The sequence below is a fragment of the Desmodus rotundus genome, chromosome 6 (genome assembly GCF_022682495.2).
Source record: "Desmodus rotundus isolate HL8 chromosome 6, HLdesRot8A.1, whole genome shotgun sequence".
NCBI lineage: Eukaryota > Metazoa > Chordata > Mammalia > Chiroptera > Phyllostomidae > Desmodus > Desmodus rotundus.
Genome location: NC_071392.1, coordinates 14,387,576 through 14,408,020, shown reverse-complemented (window position 1 = coordinate 14,408,020; position 20,445 = coordinate 14,387,576). Strand labels below are relative to the sequence as shown.

General features: G+C 45.8%; 1 protein-coding gene across 1 annotated transcript; it reads left to right on the top strand.

Moving 5' to 3' along the window:
* Positions 1-9,131: 9,131 nt before the first annotated feature.
* Positions 9,132-16,808, top strand: NPY (neuropeptide Y). Its single transcript, XM_024563107.4, has 4 exons — positions 9,132-9,282; positions 10,209-10,396; positions 14,452-14,532; positions 16,608-16,808. The coding sequence occupies exons 2-4, from the start codon at positions 10,209-10,211 to the stop codon at positions 16,630-16,632; spliced, it is 294 nt and encodes a 97-aa protein (XP_024418875.1). The 5' UTR covers positions 9,132-9,282; the 3' UTR covers positions 16,633-16,808.
* Positions 16,809-20,445: the final 3,637 nt, after the last annotated feature.

Here is a 20,445-nt window from a genome sequence, read left to right as displayed (position 1 = left end):
ATTGCCGGCTCAAAAGGCAGCAACTTACACCATACACAAAAATAAATTCCAGGTGGATAAAAGATTTAAATATAACTTGTGACACCATACAAGTCCTAGAGGAGAACATAGGCAGGAAAATCTCAGATACTCCTTGCAGCAATATTTTCACTGGTATGTCCGCTAGAGCAAGGGACATAAAGGAAAGAATAAACAAATGAGATCTCATCAAAATAAAAAGCTTCTGCACAACTAAAGAAAACAGCATTAAAATGAAAAGAGAACCAACAGTATGGGAAAACATATTTGCCAATGATACAAGGGTTTGATCTCCAAAATATAAAGAACTCACATGACTCCATTCCAGGAAGACACACACAAGCCAAATAAAAAGTGGGCAAAGGACTTGAACAGATACTTCTCCAAGGAGGACATACAACGGGCTCAGAGACATATGAAAAGATGCTCAGCATCACTAGCCATCAGAAAAAGGCAAATTAAAACCACAGTGAAATACCACTTCACACCAGTTAGAATGGCCGTAAACAAATCAAACAACAAGTGTTGGAGAAGATGTGGAGAAAAGGGAACCCTAGTGACCCTGTTGGTGGGAATGCAGACTGATACAGCCACTATGGAAAACAGTATGAAATTTCCTTAGAAAACTAAAAAAGGAAGAATATTTTTTTTCTTTAATTCCCTTCATCAAAAGACTACCAGGAATACTTGTCACTGACCAAGTTGGATTTATTTTTCACACTCATTGCAGCCAGGGAGAGTATACACAATGGTGGCATCTCAGTAAGAGGGTGTTAGAAAGACCCTATGGTGTGATTTAGGCTTTGATTAAGTAACGGCCTAAGAGGATTAAGGGCTTAAGAGAGAGCCTAAGAAAGCAGAAGTTTGTATGTTGTCAGAAAGCAGAAACAACAGTGTAACTGAATATCTCAATAAATCTTATCTACAGGGAGGGCAGAATGCAGCAGTCACTCATATTAGGTAGGAAGAGGGGAGTGTGTGGTGGTCTGTGGGTTGCATAGTGATTTGGTGTGAAGTGGATTTCTGTGAGATTGTTTATGTCCAACAGGAGAACGTGGCTTAGCTCAGATCAATCTGTAACATTGAGGCCTATCTGTGATGTCATTCTCAGACATGAGAGGTTGTTTATTTTCCTGATAGGTAGGTAGGTAAGTGTAACACAGGAGGTCAAGCCCAGGGATCTCAAGTGCTCATTCAGATAAACCTAAAAAACCACAAGGAAGACTGGACGGAGCAAACATAGCTTTTATTATTCCCATTATAGGGAGCATCAACGGCAGCAGATCGGTGAAGATGGACCTCACTAGCCAGTGTCTGAGACTTGTTTTAAGGGGCCCCAGACAAAGGGGGTATGTGTCTTGCATATGACTTTAAACTACATTACCTGGGTGTGTATGTGCAAAGGCAAAAGGTCAAGAAGCAGTCACACAGGACAAGAAGCTGCTCCCCAAAGAAGATAAGGAGGGATTTACAACTCATTTCCAAAACAATACACATTCCTTCTGGCCAGGGGCCCTCTGGCCAGCCTTCCATTGTGGGGGATGGAGGAGCCACGTACGGCATGGCCCCACCCTCCATCCCAACAATGCTCCTCCACCTCACGTCTTCGTGTTACAGTCTTCCGATAGGGGACCTGTGTGGTAAGCACGTTGGCACACTGCGTCCGTATACCACAGATACAGCAAAGGCTACACCCCAAAACCAACAATGCAAGCCAAAACCCAAAGAGACCTAGGAGAAGGAAGTGCCACCAGGAACCTAGAGAATTCCATGAAATTGTAAAGGGGTCAGAGGCTGTGGCTGATGTATGATTAATCTTGGCTTCTAGGGCAGTTAAGGCCTGGGACACACTGTGGGAATTATCAGGGATGTATACGCAACACTCCGTGTGCAGAATGGCTCAGGTGCCCCTGGGCAGCAGTGAGTAAGTCTAACGCCATTCTGTTCTGCAGCACAACTTTCCTCGTTTGAGTTACCTCATCAGAAACCAGGGCTGTAGTGTACCTGGCGTGATTAAGGACTATTGCAGTGTGATTTGCTAGGACCTTAACCGCTTCTTGGGTTAGAATAGTACCTGAAGGGGGCACAAAAATGGCTAGAGGGTAGAACCACCAGTCAGAGTACTTAACTTCATAGTGTGCCTGAAATGAGTCTTAATTTCACCGAACACTTGGAAGAGTATTTAACAATTGCCCTGGTATGCATTGTTCTCCCCAGGTCCAATGCCCAGTCCAATTAAATGGGAGGTAATGCCAACCATATTGACCACAAGCCCACAGGGCTCCCCATGGGATGGGGTGGGCCTGTATCCCAATAGTATACCGCCCCCAGTGGTCTGTAGCAGTCATTACCGTTATCTTCTTGCATAAGGCTGCCTGCATCTGCCTCATGAAATGAACAGTCTCTTCCCAATTTACAGTACCATTCCTGCATTCAGTGCATATGGGCACAGGTTTTTGCATCTCTATCAGGAGCTTTCCAGCCTTGCAGCCAGTCCCAACGTGTCTGGTTCGCAGGGTGAATCCTCCACGGTAGGCCAGAGGGGGCAGCAGTGAGAAATTCAGTGCAGACCCAACAATTAGAACAGCTGCTGATGGCTCCTAGTATACAGTCCTACTGTAGAAAGGAGTTTCCAGAGCAGAGTCTAAGGGTGATAAGAGAGACGTTTAATAGGAACTAATAAAGGTGGGTCTTGGTGGTCTGGCAATACACAAGCCACAGTCCAGGCTTGGGTTAATATGGGTACACTGACCAGTGGATGCCCTGGCTGTTGGTACCATGCCCTATCTGGCCCTAGGCTCAGGGCCTCCTGCACTCGAAGGGCCAAGGCAGGTATGTGTACCTGCCAGACTGAGGCTATGTAAGTTTCCTTAAGAATTGAGGTCTACTCTGGGTTGTAACAAACAAGGGTAAACCAAGGGGCCATTACCATGGCTGCCAGTTACAACCCCATGACAAGTCCCTCCCCGCAAGGAGCCACCAAGGAACACCAGCAGGACTCTACCTGCACCTGCCAGGGCCAGGTAAGGGTGCTTTTCCCTGGGGGTGTGTCTTGGGGCACTGGCAAGAGCACCCCAAGACATTTTGTTGTCCCAGCCCAGGGTGTAGCACAGGTTCCTGTGTACTTAATTGCAGGTGACAGGTGCTGCCCAAGGTTTAGTGAGGAGGGTGATGGGAGATGCTTGTCCTACCTTAGGCCATTTGTTCAAGGTTCACAGGCAGTCAGAAAGGCAGGTCATCCTCCCTGAAATGAGTTAGAGTCAGTCTTTGGGTCATCTTTCAAGGGGCCATTGTACCTTTCAATGAGACCTCCAGTGGGGTGTATGGTAGATGGAATCTCCAATCTATATTGAGGGCTTCTGCCCATTGTTGTACCTGATGTCCTGTGAAATGGCCTTGTTCACTTTCGATGACATCCAGGGTCCCATAGGCGGCACAGAGCTGCTTTAGGCCTTGGATGGTGGCTCGTTGTGTGGTCCACTTGCATGGGTATGCAGCAGTAAGCCAGTGGTTGTGTCCACAGATGTTAAAGCATAGCGTGAGCCTTTGGGTCATGGTAGGGGGCCGAGGTAGTCAACCTTACAACAGGTCAGCAGGGTGTCTCCTCACCTGTACCTCGGGGCAGCCAGCAAGGGTGCTTCTCTGCACAGATGGTGCATTGCTGACAGGTCATGACTACATTGGCGTAACAGGGTGGTAGGCCCCAAGCTTTTACCACTTCCCAGCAGGGGTGTCCAACCTGCAGCCCGCAGGCCACATGCAGCCCAGTTTGGCTATGAATGAGGCCTGACACAAAATCGTAAATTCACTTAAAACTTTTTTTTTTGCTTACCAGTTTTCCTTAGAGTTTGTGTATTTAATGTGTGGACCAAGACAACTCTTCTTCTTCCAGTGTGGCCCAGAAAGGCCAAAAGGTTGGACACCCCAAAGTCTTCTTTCCCACATGGCACATCTTTCAGTGGAGCTAATTGGCTGTGTCTTCCGCTGGAGCCTCGTCCAGCCAGCGGAAGCATGCCAGTATTCTTCCGTATTTCCTGCACCCACAGGGGTTTTCAAGCTACTTGGCAATCATCCTGTTGCCAGTGGGTCAGCCACAGGTCAGTCCTCTGTATACTGTCCAGCTATCTGTGCAGATGGCCGCTGGTGCAGGGTCTTGGGTTATGGCTGTGCAGACAGCTCTCGGCTCAGCCCATTGACCTCTTTGTCCTGAGCCATCTTCCATCCATATGCTGTCCGTGTTGGGATGATAAGCTTCCGCCCTCCACGAGGGTGGCCGGCCCTGGCAGGAACCGTCAGTATTCCAGGCATCCTTAGGCACAGGGGCTTGTCCCTTTTTAATAGTAGGCCCAGGAATGGGAACAGGATCATGGACCTCCACGCTCACACCTTGATAAGTAACCAGGCCCAGGAGCTGTTGCAGTTTTTGGCTCAGAGGGCTCATTGCTAGTTTGCTTCTCTGCTGGAGATATGTACTCAATTTAGGCAGAGCGGCCGTCTGTGCTACTGAGCTCTTGGGTTGGTTTACAAGGTCCTGTACCCACCAGCAATGGGATAGGTAGTATGTACTCAAACCTCAGCTGGTCCAGTAATGGCTTTGGTAGCCAGGAGAGCTTGGTAAATAGCATTCACTTGTTCTATTGGGTTGTATCAAGCCTCTGCCCCCTTCCAGAGCTGGGACCAGAAGCCAGTTGGCACCTTGGTGCACCCTTGCCATTGCCAGATGACCTAGGTATAGCCTTCAGGGGTGATGTGGACATCTAAACCACACACCTGAGATTGATCTATGACCTCCAGTGCTTGTACAGTCTTTACTGCTTGCTTAGCAGCCTGAACGGTCTCTTCTCCCCAATCCCAGGCTGCTCCTTTTTGGGTGAGGTGATAAAGAGGGTGCACCAGCTAAGTGTGGTATGAAAACCTGCCAGAACCCCAACAACACTAAAAATTTTTGTAATTGCTTCGGCTTCTGTGGGATGGGGAGAGCCTGAATCTTATCTGTCATGGCAGCAGGCATCACCTTTGTCTTACCTGATCAAATGACACCCAAGAATTTGACAAACCATCCAGATCCCTGGATTTTGTTGGAATTGACTGCCCATCCTCACCCCTGGAGGTGAGCCAACAGCTGAGGAGCAGTGTGCTCTAACTCTGTAAGAGAATCAGAAGTTAGCATGATATCATCATTGTAATGGTACAGTTCCACAGAGGATGGTACAGGCTATGCAGCTAAGTCTTCAGCCACGAGGCCATGGCAAACAGTAAGGCTGTGCAGGTAACACTGAGGCAGAACAGTCAGTGTCCACTGGCAATGCTCCCAGGTGAAGGTCTTGGCTTTCAGGATCAATATCAATAGAGAAAAAGGCGTTAGCTAAATCTACTACATAATAGTATGTGCCCAGATCATGGCTAAGCTGGTCTAGGAGGCTAGCTACATTAGGCATGGCTGCAAACAGAGGGGAAATCACCTTATTTAGTTCTCTGTAATCTTCAGTCATGCCCCAAGTTCCATCCTGCTTTCAGACAGGCCACACAAGTGAATTGCAGGGGCTGTGGGCAGGTCTGATGTTGTTCACCTTAGCCAGTTCTTCTATGGTCTCCCTAATCTCCTATGGCCACCTGGAAGGTAGTATTGTTTGGTGGCCACTTTTCTACGGGGAGTGGGAAGTGACACAGGGTTGTGTCTGGCATGGCCCCTCAAAACAGCCTTCACAACCTGCATTTGGAGGTGAAACTCCCCCATGGTGGTCTGTAGGCACATGCCAGCTAGAATGTCAATTCCTAGGAAATGCTCAGGGATAGGGGAGACATCCACCTTACAGGGGTGTGGTGGTAAATGCCCTATTCCAAGAGGCAGTGTTATAGCTTGCACTGACTTCCCTCGCCATCTTCCCTAGCCATCACTGGCAGTTATGGGTCCCCTAAATCTCTCTGGGTTACCATGGATATGAGAACATTCTGCAACAGTAGATGCCGTTATGGGCTGGAACTGCCTCACAGGCTTCAGTTGCTGCCACAAACTTACAAGAATGCGGTTAGACTTTTTGTGTCTGTTATCTTTATCTAGCCCAGCCTTTACCACATCCTTCCATAGGACATAGCAATAGAAAGTATTTAATAAAACATACACAGGGGAAAAAGCAAAGCAAAATAAACAATGAACAGATCACTGGTAAACTGTGGGACAGCACACACCCACCATATGACCCAGCCATTCTGCCCTTAAATATTTTCCCAAGAGAAATGAAAGCATGTGTCCATACAGACTTGTAAAACAGTGTTCAGAGAAGCTGTATGTGTAATAGTCCAAACTGGAAACAATTCTAAGTCCATGGGTAGTTGAATAGATTTTGGAAAACACATTTAATATATATCCATATCATGGAATACCACCCAGCAATAAAAAGAAATGAGCTATTGATACATGTAATAACTGAGTAGGTCTGACAGGAGGTAGTGATGTATGTGTTCCTTACCTTGATTGTGTTATACACACAGTGTATAGGCATCCCCGGGTAAGGGAGTGTATAGGTAAGAGTATATCCAGTGGACTGTATCTCAGTTATATTTCAATAAAGATGTTAAGAATAACTGCATATGCAAATAAATACAATAAACAATTTTGAAACAAAGGAGGGACATGGTTCAGCAGCTAGGAGGAGATACCAGGTTGAGTGACTGTTTCATTTGTTGGGGGGGGCGTTTGGTTTTGCTCTGTTTCTTTTATGAACCAAACTCAAGCAAATTTATAAGCTATAAGTAAATATATTTATATGCACAGAAAATTATAGGAAAGACCCCTGGCTGGTGTGGCTCAGTGGGTTGGAGCATCGTTCCATAAACTGAAATGTTACAGGTTCAATTCATGATTAGGGCACATGCCTGGACTGCGGGTTCAGCCTCCAGTTGGGGCATGCGTGACAGGCAGCCAATCAATGTTACACTCCCTCTCTTTTTCGCTCTCTAAAAATCAATAAGCATGTCCTGGGGGTGAGGTTTAACAAAACTGGAAATTGTAGGAAAGAGAGGAGGCAATCAATGGAGCAAAAGTCCTGAGGGAAGAAACAGACTATCCAGAGCCCCAGGCCTGATGCAGTTGGGACTGGAGAAGGGGGATAAGGATGTAAGAATTTATGCAGGCTCCATTTTTTATGCTCCAAATGCTGAACCCTGAGAATAAGCTCTTATTGGTACAGGGTACCAGTGACGCTATCTTAAGCTTATTTAATCAAATCTACACATTCTTCCCCACTCAAGAGTAGTACATCTCCTTAGAAGTAATTTCTCCCTAATTCAAAGACTCTTTCTGATAGCAAACTCAGGTTCGGCTGCCTGCCACTTTGAAAGCCAATACTCAAGAGACATATGCTGATGGAAGAAAAGACAGTTTGTTCAAGGGATGGCAGCCTGAGATCATGGTGGTCTTTTGTCCTAAAGACCATCCTAACATCTCAGTGCAGGCAGGGGTTTTCATTAGGAGGGGAGGGAAAGCAGAACAAAGAAATCAGGGAGAGGGGAGTTGAAAGTTCTGTGCATGTACGTCAGCACAGTCCATTCCAATGACTCTTTTGAAACTGGTCAAGCAGAGGTCCTGCTGTTTGTGGTTGCAAATCAGCAAGTCTCAGAGCAGGAACATGGGGTTACTGGAGTCAGCTCCCTTTGAAATCAGTTCTTGGAACTTTTACACAAATATGTTCTTTATGTACAGGTTGCATATTAGTTAACAGTTTACCTTTTACAAAGACACCTTTAACAGAAACAATATTAAAATAACAAAGGGGTGGGTTACACTTCTAAGTCTGGGTTTCAGCCGAAGTAACTGTGATATAATCTAAAAATAAGGTGATTGAAAAGTGGACGGTGCTCTGCCCCTTACCAGGAAAGGGACCCTCAGTTAAAAGGTATTCTGCTCTATACCGAAGACTCTTCTGGATAAGCACCCCTGAGCATCGCTGAGAGCCCGATTTCTCTTTCGGGTGTATGTTTATGTAATGTGGAAGAAGAAGCATTCAGCTAAGTGGAAGGGATGTTGGTCTTCAAAACCTCTTAACACACAACAGGATTGCTTGCTACATAGCAATTGATACTTAAGTTAATTCTATCAAACAGCATAGAAACAAAATGTCTCCGTTTAACAGAATCACTTGTCATTTTAACATTAAAATAACGTGTAACTTAACACTTTAATATCCTAATATACCGTATTATTTAGAAAGATTTAGACTTCTAGGAGCATTCAGGGAATTTAAAGATGTAGTACACTACGTAAAATCCTGAACCTGTAATGATCTTTTTCTTTTTTTACCTGTTTTATTTCCATCACCAAGGGCTAGTGGATAAAAGAGAAATTGCTGTTCTTTTAAACTACTTGTCCCTTGGGACCACATTTTTTTTTTGTTAGGCTTTAAGGGATCTCTCGATCCTTGAAACATGACTCTTTCCCACCAAACCAAGGAAGTGAGTTTACCTACCATGTGCTGCCTCACTCAGAGTTTCCTCTCTCCACACTTTCAGGTTCTGCCTTTGGGACCTTTGGGGGCATACTTGGGAAGGGCTGATCTATCTGCAAAACCAGCCAGAGAGAGGGCCCAAAGCCACAGAACCCCTTCCCAGCCCCTGGGAGGAGAGAGGACCCTCTCACTTGGGGTTTGGGGCAGACGCCTCCCGCTTGATTTAAGCGCAGGAAAATTTGTGCACCAAGTTGTCTACCCCTAAGGTGCGCAGGGGTTGTGCCTGGTGCAGTTGCTGCTTGGGTCCCAGAGATGCCCCACTAAGCGGAGAATTCAGGTGCACCCTACCCTGGCGCCCAACGAGTTGGTGGTCCTGGTGGCAGGCGACAAAGATGATCTGGCTGCTTCCATCCCTGGCAGGTGAGGGAAGTGTGATACGGGCACTGCTGGAGGGCAGGCACTTGGCTTTGGCGCTGTCCAACGCTTTGGGAATGCGCCGCACAGAGCCAGGCCCCCTTCACCTGGGACAGGGCCTGGGGTGGGAGAGTTGGGCGTGGGTGGCTCCCGCAGAGACACTCATGAGGCTGCGGTTCTGACCCCTCCCCCTCCCACACTGGGGGCGGGAAGTGGAGGGTGGGAGTCACCAGAGCGTGATTGTCCAAGGCCCCTCCTGCTGCTGCAAGGAGCACCATAAAAGCCCCGTTGCAACCCGCTCTCCACACACCGATCACCAGCTCTCACCCCTGGGAGAGGCGCTCCGGACAGACAGCAGAGCTCTCACCGCCCAGCCACGCCCGCCCGCCAGCCTGCCACCGCCACCGTGAGTTCCACTTCCCTCTGGGCTTAACAGGACCCAAGGGGGACATCGATGCTGGGGCCCTGTCTGACCCTCTGCGGATCCCCAGGGCACTGGGCGGGTCCTGCTCTGCTCCCTAGCCCCTGCGCTCCCTGTTAGGTCCCCTCCCTGCCCCATGCGCACCAGCTGCTCTGGGCGACTAAATTCCACCCGCCTCTTCGGGACCCCTCTGTACAGTCACCCACCTCCCAGACCCTCCCTGCTGAGCGGTCCTGTGGGCTATCTTTGGAGGAAGTGGAGGGCGCAAACGCCCCCCACCCCAGAGCCGCTGGCAGTGCCCTCCCGGTTCTCAGGCTGCCGGGAGGTCTCCCCGATGAGGTGTCCCTGGAGCAAGGACGCCCGGCGCGTCCAACCTGGGGTCTGACAGGAGCCTGACTGGCCAGGGAGCACTTCTCTCTCCTCTCCCAAATCGCCACCCCGAAGTGGTCTCAGCATTCAGCCTTCATTCGCGCTCCTGCAGCAGGGCAGACCAAAAGTATCAGAGAAGAAACTTTCCTTCTCTGACGGGGATTTTGGGGACGACGATAGGAAAGTGATGTTCCTCAACCCGGCAGGAGGAACTTCCAACTGGCACCCCCTCCCGCGCCCCCTCCTCCACCCCCTTGCACCCCCCACTAGGCGACTCTGGGCCCTGTGACTGGGACCGAAGTTGCACAGAGTTTTCCGGTGGAGCAGGGCAGCGGGGCCAGCGCAGACTGTGCCCGAAGCTCCCCCGGGGCGGGGTGCCTGTCACGCTCTGCTCCTCTGGATCACTGGGTTGAGCACGGATGTGGGGGTCCTAGGTGGTGGGAGGGGGATGGGTGGGAAGTGTGGGAAGCAAAGGAGGGAAGTGAGGGGCATGTGTCCTCTAAACTGTCAAGCCCTCTCCCCTGTGCCTTTGGTGCCCTCAGATGCTGCAGAGCAAGCGACTGGGGCTGTCAGGACTGACCCTCGCCCTGTCCCTGCTCGTGTGCCTCGGGGCGCTGGCCGAGGCATACCCCTCCAAACCCGAAAACCCAGGAGAGAACGCATCTGCGGAGGACCTGGCCAGATACTACTCGGCGCTGCGACACTACATCAATCTCATCACCAGACAGAGGTGGGTGGGCTTGGAGGGACCTACTCCAGGAGCACTTGTCTTGTCTGCTTACCCAGAGATCCTGGGGGTCTCAGAGGGGACAGGGGCCATTTCTTTTCCGTTATCTCGGGGCAGGACAGTATCGGGACTTACTCAACTCCCGGTTGTGTTCGTGCAAGGCACTGAGTACTTTCCCTCTGCAACTACAGCAGATTCAGGTTCTCTGGGCAGTGTGGCCGGCATCTCCTCCCACCCATCCCTTTGTCTTTTTTGTTCTTGGAGCAGTTGGGGGACTGTTTGGACATTGGGATGGGAAGGTATCCTGTGAAAGGGGTCAGCAGCACCCCCAGGAAAGGGCTGCAGGGAAAACAGAGGGCAGGGTGTCCAGGAAAAACAAGAACCGAGCAGGAGATGGCTGGGCTGCTAAAGATACTGCCAGGTAGTGCAACCTGCTCAGAGCGAGTAGAGTGACAGTATGTTTAGGAAAAGACAAGAAGAGTTTTTCTCTTCTGGACAGTGTTTTTTTTCCCTCCAGTCTCAGACCTTTGCTTGCAAATCCTGGCCCAAATAAACAGAGATTTGGCAGAAAACAGCTGATCAGAAATTCAGAGTCTTTCCTATTTTGTAACAGGCGAGTTCCGAAAAGAAAGTGTCTGCTCGGTGCTGCATTAGTTAGAAACTTACATTGGTCTAGTCACTCCAGGGTGAGTCCAGAGAGTAAGTGGAACTTGAGAAATTGTAAACCTCATTCTGAATCCCCAGGAAGCTTAAATAAAATTCCACATTTTCATTCTCAAAATCAAATATTAAGCAAAAAATCAAATTTAATCAATTTTACAAATGAAATAGGATTTAAAATTTGTTTCCAAAATTAGTTCATTGTGGTTCTAAATCAATCAGTATCTTCTTTTGATTCTTGAGATTAAATGACCTTCATAAGCTAAAAACAACACTTTAGAAGCATTAATGTTAGCATGTTTAAATTGCGTTTTCTAAAGTGTTTTTTGTTTTTACTATATATTCACTGTTTATAAGACAGGGGGTGGTTGGAACGGATGCAAAATGGGGAGAATTTCTATTTCTTAAATAAAATTTCACTTTTTAAAATGTTTCATCGAAAAGCTCTTTAATCATGAGTTTTCCAAAAAGTCTCAATTTATATACAGTAAAAATACATGAAATGTCGAAATGTAAATAGTATTGGTTTATGATCTCTGAAGCCTGATAATATTAGTTTGTAAAGAACAACACTGTTTTATATCCTAATAGATTCTTAGAAACTTACTTGCTTCTAATTCTTCTTATGCTACCTTACAGACCAAAGGGCTTATTTTTGCAAAGACAATTGCTATAAAGCTCTACCATTATACGGTATAAAGCTTTAGCATTTCAAAATGCTTTTCTAGGCACAATTTTGTTCAGTCTTGACCTCAAAGCTTTGAAGTGAGTATAGTTACCTCCGTTTACAGATCTTGAAAGCAAGAATACTTCATGAAACCTTTTTGGGGGTGATGAATCAGAGCCCTCCCGCTGATTTTCCGTGGACGTTGTCCCCACCGTCAGCAGTTAGTGTGGTCTCCAGCACCTCTGAGGAGGAAGAAGCAAGGGAAAGGGACTTGAGTTTCCTGGGAAGAGATTCAGGGTCAGTGGAAGTGGGTTAGTCCTGGAGCCGAGTTTTCCGCTTCATCTTCATGTAGACCCCTCCTCAGAAGCCATCAGAGGCTTATAATCTGCTCCCATAATCTCCGTTCTGTGTGTTCTTTGCCTTCCCACCACACACGCTGCTCATATGCACATGTTGGTATTTTTGAAAATTCCAGTGTCATTTGTGAGTATGTTTGGCTTTGTCATAAATGTTCTCTTTCCTTGCTTTTTCAACACAGTCCACGTTTTTAAGCTGTATACTCTGGTTCACTGCTTCTGAAAGCTCCCTTGTCTTTTCTAGAGCATGGATCTACCATATTTGCTAGGTCAGCGGTTCTCAACTCAGGCTGCCTTTCTGCTCCCCAGGGTATTTGGCGACATTGGGAGACAGTTTGGGTTGTCACAACAAGGGGTGGTGTACTGGCATCTAGTGGGTCAAGGCCAAGGGTGCTGCTAACCATCCCATTATGCCTAGGACAGCTCCCTACAACAAAGAATTATCCAGCCCCCAAATGGCCATAGTGCTGAGGGTGAGAAACCCAGTCCTAGATTAGTGAGTGATTTTCTCATCTTGGCCGCACATTGGAATCCCCTGGGGAATTTATAAAAAGTAGACTGATGCTGGGCTGCACCCCTAACCAGTTAAATCAGAACCTGGGGGTGAGGTGGGAGTGGGGCTTAGACCATATACTGGTTTTAAAAGCTTTCCAGGCGACTGTTAATGTGCAGCCAGGTTGGGAATTTCTTTCCCCTACAGATTCTGTCTTTGCAAGTTAAAGCATTGCAGAGAAAAAGGATAATCCAGAATAAATTAGAGAAGGACGAATAGTGAACAGTGCTGTCCTGTGCAAATCCTGCTATTACAGATTTTGTTTCTTTACCTGGTAAATTGTAAAATATCGGCAGTTCTTCCATTCCCTGGAGTATGATGACGATAAAGGAATTAAGGCTGCCCAACAGCTTTAAAATTAGAAAAATCAACTGATGGACGGAATAAATAAGGATAAGGAGCAGCCTGCAGTCTGACATCACAACTCCAGAATATCTCTGAGGAAACCTTACAAATCATGGGGACAGGGGAGTTTGCTTTTTTTTTTTTTCCCTTGAGTCCCAAGAAAATTGCAATAATAAGGAAATTTCCCATCAAATTTAGATTTAATTGTGCTTTGCAGGCAGTTAGAGTACACCCAGACAGCTCTGGTCCTGTTTTATCTGTTAGCTAATTACCTATTAGCTAATCAGTCCACGCCAGGCTACTTTTTCATTTGTGAGCAAAGTGGCTGCTGGCGTCCAATGTCTTTTTTGAAAAAGAGGAAATCAGCTTCTTCCAAAAAATGCAACTTCTTGCTCTACACTTGTTGGACTCTTTAACAGTGAGAGGGAAAAGAAGAGAGAGGGAGGGAGGGCAGGCAGGTGGATCCACATACTCACTCACCTGGAGCAAGAAATGGACACCGTCCTGGCAGGAAAGCAGAGCCTTGCATTCATATATTGTCTATTCATGCCCAACAGCAGGAGGAAAAGACCAGAAACATTTTTATGGACCAGTAGGATTTCTTTATATTTACAGGGCAGATTAAAATCACAGCAGGAGAGAAGGCTTTTAGCTTATCGTGCCCCAAATAGGTAGCAACCGGATAGGCGCCAGGCTCTGCTGCTCTCTGTGAGAATGGGTGGGTTTCAGCAGAGGGACTGGCATTTGCGCATCCCTTTGTCACTTTCACGGAGTGATGACTCACACTGACTTTTCACAAAGGCTCCAACTGAAGCCGGGAGTGTAATTTTGTTTTTGTTTTTGTTTTTTTTCCCCAGTTTCAATGAGTACTTTTATTATTTATTTAATAGATTTCCAACTTCCTGTCCCTCCCTCCTTACAACTGGAATTTTATCTTGTTTTCATGCCGAGTAATTTTGTTTTTACAAATAAGAAAGCTGAGATTGAAAGACACAGGTGGGTCTAGAACTTCAGTCACTGATTTTTACCCCCGGGGATGTTTCCAAAATGTCATCTGGTCTCTTTGTTAAGGTTTAAACTGCTGCGCATCATCAGAACTATAGCTAATTAACTAATTATGGAAACATTAAAATCATACCTTGGTATATTTTTATATCCTGTTATCTAGTTATATAAATATATCTACATATATATTATTTGTGGTATAAAAATACAAGTATTTGGAATTTTGGTTGGGTTTAAATAATCTGTTATTTGAGTATTTAACAAAATTATATATTTGATTTGAAATCATATTTATAATGTTTTTGATAATGTATGCTTTCTATACCTAGATACATTGTTAGCAGATGACCAACTGAAAATTACTTTCAGATGTCATATCTCAAATGGGAGACTATCTTCTTTTTTTCTAAAGATTTTTACAAATATTCCAAACTTGCTTTAGAGAACTTTTCCTTTTTTTTATTGTTGTCAGGTATGGAAAACGATCCAGCCCTGAGACACTGATTTCAGACCTCTTGATGAGAGACAGCACGGAAAACATTCCCAGAACTAGGTATGGAAAAGCTTTTGTGAGGACATTGTTGCAAAGCCCGAGGTGCCTGGGGGAGGGGAATCTGAGGCGGCTGCCTGGGGTGAGAGGTGTTCCAGACCAGGTAGGATTCGGACAGAAACGCGGGTGGGGAACAAGGTCGGGAGGACCTCTCTTTTCCCGTAGTCATTGGTAAATCTCTGAACTTCTGTGGGATAATATTTCTACTGCAAATTTTGTGGTGCTCCTTGGAAAACTTTAAATGTAAGTGACTTTGACCCCAGAAATTACTCTATGTAGAATTTCTACTGGGTTAGCATTGGGGAGCACAGAGTGACCCCCCATCTCGCTGTTGAAATGACCAGTCGTCCCACTGTGGCCGTGGTAATCTTTAGTTTTATGTACTGTGTGGACTGTCTGTACATCCTAGGGTGTGGCCCTCAGGAGTCTTACTCTAGTCTCTCTGGTTTTACATGAAAATGTAGATAAATTAGAGGGAGCTTGTTTACTTTTGAATATATTTTAGTCCAACTGATGTCACGCCGTAATTTATTGCACTCCATGAATGAATGAACAGTGAATTTTTCTGAGGGGCTTATCTGCAGCCTTGGGGCTTTCTTGGAGTGTGGACTGTTTTGGGAAGAGGTATCCACTAGTATCTTGGAGTCAAACATTGGGCCAGGATGCTCTGGTGCCTCCTGTGCCAGGAGTTCCGCTGAAAAGAAACTTGGTCCTCGGTTCTTATAACTGGCTTTTTGTCCCCTGCCGTCCGCCTCTCCCCGCCAGTAAGATCCCACGGCTCATGGCTCACCCATTTCTGTGGTAGCTTCTCTGCCTTGAACCCAGAACGCGACATGGCAAGAACCAAGTTCCCCAGAAGAGGTCACTAGAACACTTGCTCAGTGCGTGTGACTGCTGCGTCACTCTCATTGGGGTTCTCAGTGATTAAGTCAGATGACTGACTTATCATAGGAATGTATACCCCAAACCTGTATGACCCTATGGACCAATGTCACCCCAGTACATTTAATCAAATAAAAAAATACACAAGTAAAAAAGTTAAAAAATAAAGCAGGTGACCCAATAAGCCATCCCTCACCTTCCCTCCAACCCTCCCTCTGTGCTCCTGTGCGAAGGTGTGACTCTGGAGGAGTCAGGCTTGTTTTCTCTGAGGGAAACAGCCGTTGGGACTGGAGTGGAGTTCCAGGGCTCTTGTCCCTGGAGCCCAGCCAGACTTAACAGCAAATGCAAGGGAAGCAGGAGTGATGAACACACAATACAATATACAGATGATACTATAGAATTGTATGCCTGAAACCTATATTTTATTAACCAATGCACCCCAATAAATGTAATTAAAAATGCAAGGGGAGCAGATGGAAAATTCAAAAGGATTGTTTCTACATACTAACCAGTAAATGCTTTTTCATATTTTATGGACATGCTTATGATGTTTGCTACAGTAAAAAGTTTAGGGAAGCTACGTCTACTTAGGATAAAAAAAAGAACAATCCAGACCTACTTACAACCTTTCTGCTGCTGTTTGTTTTGTGGCCTGAAGTTGCATGGTTAGTGCGTGAGATAAAGCTAATCGCACGCTGATTGACAATCAAGTGCATTAGACGGAAACAAAACTTGACAGGCTTGAAGTTGCCTGCAAATGCTATTTTACTAAAAAGGGTTCTTTATAGTCCAGTAAATAGCACAGCAAGCTTTGCAGGAAAACAAAGGAAGCATATTCAGAGTTGAGCAACAATAACTTTCTTGTACAGTTTCGTGTGATTCCTGTAGTTTTGATCTTCAGAAATATTGCAGAGTTCTTTGGCTTCTTTGATAAATACAGAGCCTTTTAAATAGTCCCTCTGAGATTTGCCTGAGACTCCTGTTACCACGAGTGAAAGCTACTCGGCTGGGTCTTTGCACATTGTGCCACTGTCTCCTGCTCCGACATTCTACACGGTCTCCTATTCAGAATGCCACCTGGAGCCTTTTCAACAGTTTCTGACCACCTTGCAGTCAGAACGGAATGGCTCAGTCTTGCAAGCCTCCCAGGAAACTGGGAAGTTTCTCTTACTTGCTGTGCTTCTTATGTTTGACAGGCTGGAAGACCCTTCTATGTGGTGATGGGAAATGAAAGTTGCTCTCCGGTCTTTGCCTACTTTTCAACCCCTCTTTCATTCTGTAAAACTAGAGTCTGCCTGTTCTCCCAATGCATGCAGCCACTGTACCCAACTCTGCAGAGTTCTCCTTTGTCGTCATTGTATATATGTGCATTTCAATAAAGTAACATGCATTCAAAAGTGTGTGCTCCTCAATGAGAAATTTGATGTCGTGACAGTGAGAATTATTTTAGTTATTCACAAAATCACAGTCTCCCTCAAGTAGCAGATTCAGGGCTTGTTTCACCAATATTAAAGCAGTAGCTGCCTGGCAGGGTGGCTCAGCTGGTTGAAGCATCGTCCAGTGCGCCAAAAGTTCGCAGGTTCGATTTCTGGTCATGGTGTATACCTAGGTTGCAGGTTCCATCCCCTGTCAGGGCACACAGGGAGGCAACTGATCTGTGTTTCTCTCACACTGATGTTTCTCTCTCTCTCTCCCTCTCTCTCCTCTTCTCCCTTCCCCCCTCCCCCCTCTCCTCTCTCTAAAATCAATGAAGATATTCTTGGGTAAGGATTTAAAAAAAGAAAGTGGCTGTGGAAGATGTAAAGATATGATGATTTGTGATGACCAAGACTCAGCTCTGTGTGTGCCTGTATGAGTAACAACAGAAGGATTTGGTTGAGCAGGGGAATGCTAATTTGGAACAACGTGATGAAGGTTTCCTCCCCTTCACAGGGACTCCTTGTTAACCTCATTAGCCTATGCTGTCAGCAGAAAGGATTGCCGCCTAACAGAACTTTCTACGACATGTCTTACATCTCCCCTATTTAATGTGGCAGCCATTAGCCACATGTGGCTTTTGAGCACTCGAATGTAGCTAGTGCGAATAGGAGCTGAATTTTAGGTGACAGTGCATTTCAATGTGAATCGCCACATGTTTCTAGCAGTTACTGTATCAGACAGCGCAGGTATGTGCAGTTCCTCGGGCCAGTCCCCTTCGAATTTGAGTCGTAAGTAGAAATACACTGAGTAGGGAGATTATCTTCTCAGCCAACGTGCAGTATATTAACCAGTTTAGCTAATGATTATTAAACCCCCTCCTTCATGCACTCACTTGCATGGGCTTAGTTTAAAATTAACATTATTAGATTCTTACTTGTAATTTCTCAATCAAAGGAAATGGGTGTCATCCTGTATTTGTAGTTTGCACTACACTGTAAAAATATGCACGTGTATTTTTATGTGAAGTCTTGAAACTGCTTACAAAAACCCCGTGTACATCATGCTTAAGGGACCCTTGTAGGATAGAAAATACCTCTATAGAAAGACTTCTCGTGTTTCTTCAGCCATGAAGTCAATGTTACTACAAAGCACTACAATTTCCTTCAATGAAACTAAGATAAAACTCTTCTGAAGTTTTCCTAAATTTCTCCTTATTTTTGTTTCTTTGTGCTTTAAGATAAATACCAATATGTAAGAAAAGCATTTTTTAAAAGCTTAAAATGTTCAGTAAGTCACAATTTATTATCACACAACATTAAACTTATTAACCTCGTGTATTGGAGCTTTTCTTCATTGAAGTTGGTGTTATGCAAAGAAAGGTGACTGAAAGATTTATTTGGAAGCAGAGGTATGCTAAGATATTCATTGCCATAAGCAGAACTGTTGGTTACATAGAGCAAAGCAAATAGGAATAATGTATGTGAACCACTGAAAGATGATCTGGGAATTTTGTTTTAAATAAAACACTAAACGTCTTACCCCAATAAATCTAAATGTCTGAAAGGCTAGACATTGAACAGGCTGCAGTTTACCTGTGACTCAGGCCCTGACCCTCATCTGCCCTCCTCATCTCACCAGAAAGGGGACTGAACTTGCATGCCATGCAAGCTCTACGGCGCTGACTCAGGGCTCCCAGGTTCTCTGGCCCTCACGTTCTCTAAACTGAGTTCTCACTCGTGACACGGGAATAATAAATCCTGCCCAGCGTTCCACCTAAGTCTACTAGCATTGAAATTCAAGTTCAGATACTGTTACAAGTAAGAAAGAGTAGGGGAGTGGATAAGGATGAGTGTTTGATGATTTCCATACTGGATCACACAGCCTTGCTGTAGATTGAGTGTGTCCCCCAAATCCGTGTGCTGCAGTCCTAATTCCCGCTGCGATGGGGTTTTGGGGTGGGCTCTTTGGGGGTGATGAGGTCATGAGCTCACGTGAAAGGGATTAGTGCTCATAAAAAGGAACCCCAGAGTGCTCCCTTGTCCCCACTATCACATAGGACACAGTGAGAAGATGGGTGTCCATAAACCAGGAAGCAGGCTCTTACCAGGCACCGAAACCGCTGGCGACTTCATCTGGGATTTGCAGCCTCCAGGGCCATGAGCAATACGAGCAGTGCATTTCTGCTGTTGTTCAGTTGCCCGTTTGCGGCAGTTTGCCCTTGTAGCCTAAATGAACTAAGGCACCCCTGATAAAGAAGAATTAGCTTTAAGGAATGCAATAATGGTAAACTCTTCAAAATGGCACAACTACGTTCCAAGAGATTCTCTGGTAGTATTTCTCAAACATTTTCAGCCTGTTGACCCTCCTTGGGATAGGTGTAAAGACACCAGATCACCCGCCTGTCATGGCAAACAGTAATCCTCACATGAGTGACAGTAAGAACAGCTCATCATTTGTCAATGAGATGCCTATAAGTAACGCAATCATTATCAAGTAAATCTATAAGCACTATTAAGCTCTCCTCTAATTCAAACTTTATTCTACATTCTAAGAGGAGTAAATTGTCCATCAGTTTTTTGTGATGTCATTATGTTTTTATTTTGATCCTTACAATCCGTGACACATTCAAGTGGCTAATTATTCCCCCTGTTTTTACAGTATGGAAACTAAGTGGTTTTCCCCAGCTCATTCGAGTTGGGGTGGAGGGGCAGTGGGTAGCAGCTCCTCTACTTGCAAATTTTACCCTGCCCGATGACGTCCCACAGAAGTAAGTCAAGACCAGGTCACATATAATCAGGGTAAGGCTGTAACTTTGGCACACTTAATTAGAGAATAACAGAGTATTAAATTGTGCGAAAACATTTAGAAAAAAATGAGCGGGCAGAACTAGCTAGAAAGGGCTTCATTCAGAACGCGAGTATTGAGCTGGAACAGAGGACATCCTCTGTGAGGTGATCAGCTGAGCTGAACACAGAGGTAGGACAGCCACAGCTTGTGTAGGAAATGTCCAGCTGTCTGCCTGACAGGACCAGAGGCAGAGTGGCCTGGGGTTGGACAAAGGAGCTTCGAGAACGACCAAACTCACGCACTCACCCACTCATCTACTTAACATCTTTTGAGCACCGAGTATGTATTGGACATTGTACTAAGCACTGGGGATATAAAGACCAGCAATAGTTTTCAGGCAATTTGCCATCTAATGAGGGAGACAGATAATTACAGTGCATTATTAGATGTGTTAAGATGAGAATGTTAGAGATTTGGGATGTAGTTAGATTCTTCCTTCTCACTCCTCATGCTTCCCTTTGCGGTTTCCTGACAAAGGAGCTGTAGGTATGAGAGTCAGTTGCCAAATGGGGAACAAAATGCCAGATAGGCAAGATTCCAATGAGGCCAAATTCAAGGCTGCCCTAAGCTGAGTCAGGGCACCCTACTGAGGCCCAAGATTCTAAAATACTTCCCTGCCCCCATATCAAATCACAGCATCCTGAGTGTGAGTGACAGGCGTTAGTGAGTTGTGTGGGGCAGCCTCCCAAATCCATTTACCCAAACAGTCACACGGAGAGGAAGAGCCAGCTCACCCATGTAGCAGCAGACGGAAGGAGAGAACGGGCA